Source organism: Primulina huaijiensis, chromosome 4 (genome assembly GCF_012295235.1).
Source record: "Primulina huaijiensis isolate GDHJ02 chromosome 4, ASM1229523v2, whole genome shotgun sequence".
Classification (NCBI taxonomy): Eukaryota; Viridiplantae; Streptophyta; class Magnoliopsida; order Lamiales; family Gesneriaceae; genus Primulina; species Primulina huaijiensis.
The window spans coordinates 1,942,353-1,949,822 of NC_133309.1; the positions used below are offsets into that span (position 1 = coordinate 1,942,353).

At 29.5% G+C, this 7,470-nt stretch overlaps 1 protein-coding gene across 5 annotated transcripts in view; it reads right to left on the reverse strand.

Annotated features, from left to right (window-relative positions):
- Positions 1-942, reverse strand: part of LOC140975170 (uncharacterized) — a 10,998-nt gene extending 10,056 nt beyond the window's left edge. For 3 of the 5 annotated variants that reach the window (XM_073438736.1, XM_073438733.1, XM_073438735.1), the window contains exon 1: positions 838-941. In XM_073438736.1, the coding sequence (XP_073294837.1) occupies positions 838-845 (8 nt within the window). In that variant the 5' untranslated portion in view covers positions 846-941. Of the gene's footprint in view, positions 1-837 lie in introns of all 5 variants that reach the window. The other 2 variants (XM_073438737.1, XM_073438738.1) reach the window with 1 other exon arrangement.
- Positions 943-7,470: the final 6,528 nt, after the last annotated feature.

Genomic DNA, 7,470 nt, shown 5'->3' on the forward strand with positions numbered 1-7,470 from the left:
AATAACAGTAAAATAAATATTATTACTTTTGTTACCTTTTTCTTCTGTTCGGAGCTTGGAAAAATATGGAGGACTTTTAGAGCTTCGTGCTGATAACGTGTTGTGAAAAAGTAAAAATTTACGGTAAAAAGTAAAAATCTCAAACTCTCAAAATTATCACACTACACACTTTATAATATTTTTCTCTCAACTCAATTGTAATTTTCTTCACAAATGAGAGATCTATTTATAGAAAATTTTTACAAATAATCCAAAAATAAATTACATCATTACCTTCATCATCACACACAAATTTCAATATTCAACACCTAATTTTACCTAATTTTCAACATTCAAATATTCAACATTCAAATATTCAACATACACATTTTAAATATTATTTTTTTCAACATATTTCACCATTTTCAGCTTGTATTTCATGTCGATTTTAAGGTCAATTCATCTCATACGTATTCTAAATTTACATACCATATATGGTATATGGATGAATTCCTAACTCAATTTTCAACATTTCGTCATTAAGACATCGAAATGAGATTCAATAATTTAGTTACGCTAAAGCAGACCACAACAGAAACCAAGTGCAACCAGTCAAGAGATATGTTCCAAATTCGTCACTTGATAGCATAAAATCTATATCTAATTCATTTTATAACTTAAATCAAGTTCCATCAATTGAAAATGAAAGGAAACTTGATTGTCTAATTTTTTCTATAGTTGAGAAAATTTGCTTTTGCATCGAAAAAATTAGTTGAACATTACAATAGTTCGAACATTGGAATAAATTCATCTATATTGAGAGACTGATACAATTCTTTTGAAGCTTACTCAACTTACTGAAGCATACAAGATTTATCCAACTCTCAAACATTCTCTATTCTCATGAACTCGAGCACACTTATCTGTCAAACTTCAAGTTGGTCACTTAACACTCGCGTAAGGCTCAATCAGATCATCAAGAATCTTTTAGTGTTGCTCAACCAGTCAAGTTGCCTTTATCAAGCTATATATTAGAGTGTTATACTAACTATTGAATGGAAAGATTCATACAACCAGAGCTTGCTTCTAACTAAGTTTGTATTAGGAGTTTAAGTTAGAAATCTTCTACACTGAAGTAAGTTGTCACAAGTCTTTATAAAACCAAAATCTTCTAGTAAATTTTTTCTTAATTGGAAGAAGGAGAGACATCGATAGATAAATAATATGATGCATCAAACATGAGATTGGATTGGATAAATATATGGATAAAGAAGGAGAGACATAGATGGATAAATTTTTTTTTATTTTTTTGGAAACGTTAGAGCTTATTATTCTCAATCATATTAAAAACTATTTTGGGAATATAAATTATTTTGAACAAAGTCACTTTTTGAACTTTTGTATTTATATGCATGAAAAATATTAGATTGAGTTTTCAAAATATCATATAAAGGTTTTATTTTCCCTACTTCAGTTTTGAAACATAACATTTCATGAACAAATTAATTAATGCATTGGAACACACAACAATTAATGCAATCAATTAAAAATCCTGTAAATTACTAAATACAATAGAGACAATTAATGACTTTTGTGATGCATTATAAGTTAGCATGAATGATTCAATTTTTTTACAATTAATGTCTTTTTAATAATAATAATAATAATAAATAAATAAATAATAATTTAAAATTTAAATTGTACATAACCGATGAAGAATTTTGTTAACTATTTTATAGTATCAAAAATTTAAATTTTACACAAAACCCAAATTTTATGTTATTTAAATTATTTATTTCGTGTTGCCGCTGAAATATATTATTTCAAATACATAAATATTCGAAAAAAATTTATTGCATATGAAATGATGTTATTATCTCATAATTAACCATATATATATGGGAGCAGATGCTAGCTAGTTTTGAGACGCCTAAGCATAATGATGTGATGGAGGAGCAAGGTGATGCTTATGTTTCGGAGGCTCGGCGTGGTTGTGGTGAGGGGCATGAGCATGGTGGCCGGCCGACGATTTCGATTGAGAATAAATCTAGCAAGCGGACTAGGTCAAGTAATAGTATTTGGATGATGATCATGTATCGTACCCATAGAGATCGATGTTTAAATACTAGAATATGAATTATTTTTCTTAATTTAGGCTAATCAAATTCAAGTGAGATGAGATAAATTAATTGAAACTAATTTAAACGATTTAAATAAATTAACTAAAGCAACAATAATCCAAACTATTAATTTAGACGGAAATTCAAATTATTTAGAAACGACTAAGGTGCACAACGATACCCAGAAAAACTTATAATCACGTGTCAAATTCAAATTCAATAAATTAATTATTTTATTCACGACGAAATTTTCAAAATTATCTATTAAACGATTTCTCGAATTAATAAATCTAATTAAATCTAACAGTCCAATTATTTTTAACTAAAGTTAATTAGATTCAACCGCATTAATTCGCTATGAAATTTCAGTTTTTCAACCTAAAGTCGCACACTGAAATCGAATACTATTTCTAGTCAATTTAACCATGTGTTGATTGATGTATGAAGCAAATATTAATCTATCGACTTTCGGTTTTAAATTAACCAACATATATTCAATTTAATTGGCCAGATAAAAAGAACACGTGATAAACGACATCAATCAATGAATAAAAATAAATAATAGAATTGAATCAAACTCAAAACATCAAAAATAATTTGTTTTGGCCATATCGTGACCTTAGTCTATAAAATTCTACTCCATAAACTCAAAACAAAAGTGCAAATCCATATTTAAATTTAATGAAGAAAACATAGTTAAGAAAGAATGAAAGGAATTCTCAGTGATTTGTAGCGTATGTGAGGAATTCTTCCTGCTTCTGCCTTCAATCTCCCTTCCCTTATGTTCTTCTTTCGCGCTGGTGCTACTTCATAGTAGCCTTCTGTTCTGCCGTTCCTTTCTCTTCCTTTCTGCTCTCCTCCTTCTGTACGTACTTGTGCCTCTGCATCATGCCTCTTTTTATCCCCTTCATGGGCCTCATCCTTTCAATCTTTTTAAGCCCATGCCAAGTAAAAAAAAGATGTAGATAAGATCTTTATCAAGATTTACATAGATTTTTCCAAAATTTCAATTTCATCAAGAAATAAAATATAAAAATATTTTATTTCCTTTTTTTTTGATAATTTGTTCCTTTTGAAATCTAGTAAATTTATCTCCCAATTTAAACACTTTTCACTTTTATTCAAATCTACAATTATTAATTTAAATAACCACATAATTAGGGATAAAAATTCTAGATAAGGGCAAATATTATAAAATCAAATCCCTAAAATCTTTGTAAGATTTGGCCTTATCAGTGGCCTTCGTGTCCGTGATGGGGTGGATGACCGTGGTGGCCATGATGTGGAGGATGACCGTGGTGGTGAGGTGAAGGAGCGTGGTGGTGGACGAGGAGGAGTGGCTCGGACGTCGACGAATTAATGCCCCACACATCTTCATCTTCTAAGTTTAGGTCATTTTCGCTAGCGGAATCCAAAAAAATATTGAATCTTGACCTAAGTTTCGAGCGAGGCATGGAGTGGCAAAAACAATGAGCCCAACAAGCATCAAGAGTGTAAGGTATGAGGGTATATTTTGTTTAACAGTAAAACAAGTAAGATCGTATTTAACCGTAAATTTGTGTTTATCAGAATTAAGTGTTACATGAAATGTTACAACATTTCGGACAACATGCAGCGAAATATATAAGTTTGTAACACAAATTGAGTTTAAGTAAACAAAATGGAACAGAATAGTTTTGCACAATTAGTTATACTTGTTCGGTGTCTCAGGGCAAAGATAATTGTTAGAAAATCAAAAAGTTCACACAAAAACTATCACTAGTGATTTTAATCAAAAACCAATTTCTTCAACACGTTGAGAAAATCAAATGCTTCCTAAAACAAAGAATCACATTAAAACAATATATAAGGAAGCAAAACACGATGCCAAAACTGGAGCAACAAAAATAAATATTCAGCCAACTTTTTCACAGTTGTTGTCTGCAGATGTCTCCAACAATCACGGCAATACGTGAATTCAGCACTCTTCGATCAGCAGCAACCTTGTAGATTGTTTTCTCTAAAGTTTATGGCGTGCAAATGTGCTTCTGCGTAAATGACCACCATTTGCATGAGATGAATCCTCTTATTTATAGCCCAAGAGGTTATCAACAAGAAAACCTACATAATATGAAAAGTAAGAGTTTTATTAGAAACAAAACTTTTTTAAACAAAGATATCATATCACAAAAATTTTAACATAATTATCACATTAATTATCGCATTATCTAGAAAGGCAAAACCATATTTAAATATTCAAAATCATATCAACAAAGAAAAATTAATCTTGAGAAATAAATTTAATACGAAATTATATTTCCCTTCAAAGAGAGAGTAGACAATTGACATATTTAATTCTATGAAATGTTTGATGGTGCAAATGAAGGGAATGCCAACCCCCTTTTATAGCCATAAAAAAAAAAACTAAAATGGCTATTTATTTTTTCATTAAATTGGTTTCTTTTTACTTGGATTACAATTAATTCATTTAATTTGTTCAAGATTTTAGAAAGTGAGGGAAAATCTAGGTGTAATAATTATTTTCATTTATTAATACTAAATAATATATCTAATGAATCTTGACGCATTATAATTGTAAGGAATATCAATAAGGCTTATTATCATAATCTTAATATTTTTAATCTCACAATATGGTGTTTAGAATGGTGGAAGAATATTGAAATATTAAGAAATCAGGATGAAATTAATGTTGCAAAAACATAGATAATGAAGGTCAACGCACGAAATAATTATAGATTTTATACAATTTTCTAAGATAATTTAAACTTCGAGAGACAGAAAAGTCAAAGGAAAAACGGGAAATTGGCCTTCAGTCCCCAGCCGTCGTTTTTTTTTTGTTCAGTCCCTGGGTACTTTTTTAGTACAACATTTCCACATGAAGTGTACCACATTTCCACATGAAGTGTACCACAATTTTGTGGGTAGGGAGTGAACCAAAAAAAATTGTTTTGATTGGGGATTTTTCACCAACTTCCCCAAGAAAAAATTGGAAGAAGTTGGAGAGATGTATGAAAATTATTAATAAGTACACACCGTCAAAGTTACAACGTAAAAAAAACTTTGGACAAGTGCTTATAAAAAGTTTGGAAAAATACTTATAAAAAGTTTTTATAAAAGTATTTTTTACAAAAAAAATTATAAAATGTTTCTAAACTTATTTTAAGAATATATATGTTTAGACTATTCTATAAAAATCTAACAAGGAAAAAAGCCAATCCCCCCTTAAAAGCTTCTTAAATGCAATCTCAAACTCAACAAAAACATATCAAATTCAAATCAATTCTTGAATAATATTCAAGCAACATGAAATGATCGCGAATCCTCGATATAAATTTTGGGCTGCCAAATTGGTCTTGTTCATTTGATGCTATTATTGAATTATTTATAATGCACTATAATATATTAATAGATTATAATAAATTGAACAATTATATATGTAACATCTCTATAAAAAAAACACATTCTTCTATTTTCCATATAAATACTCGAAAGTATCTATTCCGAAAAATTCTAAATTGATTATCGAAATGGCATGTTTAAAAACTACCAAGAAGCCGAGACACATACGATGCATGTAAATATTATGTTTTCACAAAATATTTAAGTAATATTTGCAAGAGTTTTTATTGATTATTTAGGTAATCTTATATAGTAAATCGGCATTCATCAGTAGCTTTTATTAGAGGTGTCAATTTGGGTGGGTCGGGTTGAGCAATAGTATTATTCAAAAAGTGTTCAACCCGAGCCGAACCCGAACCCGAACCCGAACCAACCCGAAAACACTCAACCCGAACCTGAACCCGAATCAATCCGATCAACCCGATTTTCGATTTTTTTAACATTTTTTTAAAGAAAATTAAATAAAATTCAAAAAAAAAATATTTTAATTTAAACACATAATAAAAATATCTCCCTCATATATATGATTTAAATTTGAAAGTCTAATTGTAAAAAAATAAAATATATTTACTAAATCAAATAAACAATTGTTTAAAAAATAAAAAAATATTCAAAATAAATATTAAATTATGAAAATTTATGATATAAATATACAATAAATATTTTTTCAGACATAGGCAACGGGAACAGCTAGCGACAGAGGACAATATATAAAAATGTAGGCAATATTTATTAATTATATTTTTTGTAAAAAATAAAATAAAATTTTTGGGTCAACTCGGGTCAACCCCCAATCCAACCTGATCAATTTTTCCGGGTCAGCTATCAAGTCCAACCCGATTTGACCCGAACCCGAAAATCTCAAATCTAAACATGATTATTTTCGAGTTGAATCGTATCAGGTTGATGTGTCGTGTCTGATTTTGACACCCCTAGCTTTTATCATGCTTTATGCAAAATTAAATTATTAGTTAGTTGATATAAGAGTATTATATATAGATGGAATATAATATATGACAACATAATCATAACTTGTAAAAATCAAAATCAAAATCAAAATCAAAATTAAAATTAAAATTAAAATTACAATTATAAAAATTAAAATAAAAATAAAGTCCGTAATTTATTTTCATATTCTAAGACCATTCTAAACACCATATGTTGAGATTAAAAAAATATATATATCAAGATTATGATTATAAGACCAAATTCCTTACACTTCTAATAAATGCGTCAATATTCATAAATATATTATCAATATAAAAAAAATTAATTACACCTAGATTTTCTTTCACTTTTTAAAATCTTGAACAAATGCATGAATAATCGAAGCAAAAGAAATAAATTTATTTAATCTCAAAAACCCATTTGAATTTTTTTTCATGGCTATAAAAAGGGTTTGACATTCCCATCATTTGCACCAACAAACACTTTCAAAGAATTAAATATGTCAAGTGTCCACTCTCTCTTTCTGCTTGTTGGGCTCTTGGTTTTTGCCACTCCATGCCTCACTCGAATCATTGAACAAGATTTCACATTTTTGGATTCCACTAATGAAAATGACCAAATCGTAGAAGATGAAGATATTTTATGGGGAATCACGACGTCCGAGCCACTCCACCACCATGCTCCTTCGCCTCACCACCACGCTCATCCTCCCCATCACGGCCACCATGGTCATCCCCCGCATCATGGCCACCCTGCTCATCCTCCCCATCACGGCCACAAAGGCCACCATGCTGATGCCCCTGCTGAGCCTCCAAAACATAAGCATCACCATGCTCCTTCACCACATCATCATGCTTAGGTTTCTATTACATGTATGATTAATCCCGAGATAATAATAATGTAATTTCATATGCAATAAATTTATTCGCAAATATTTATATATTTGAGGATAATATATTTTAGCAACATCATTATTATTATTTTACGATTCATCACACACACGTACACAAACACTATATATATA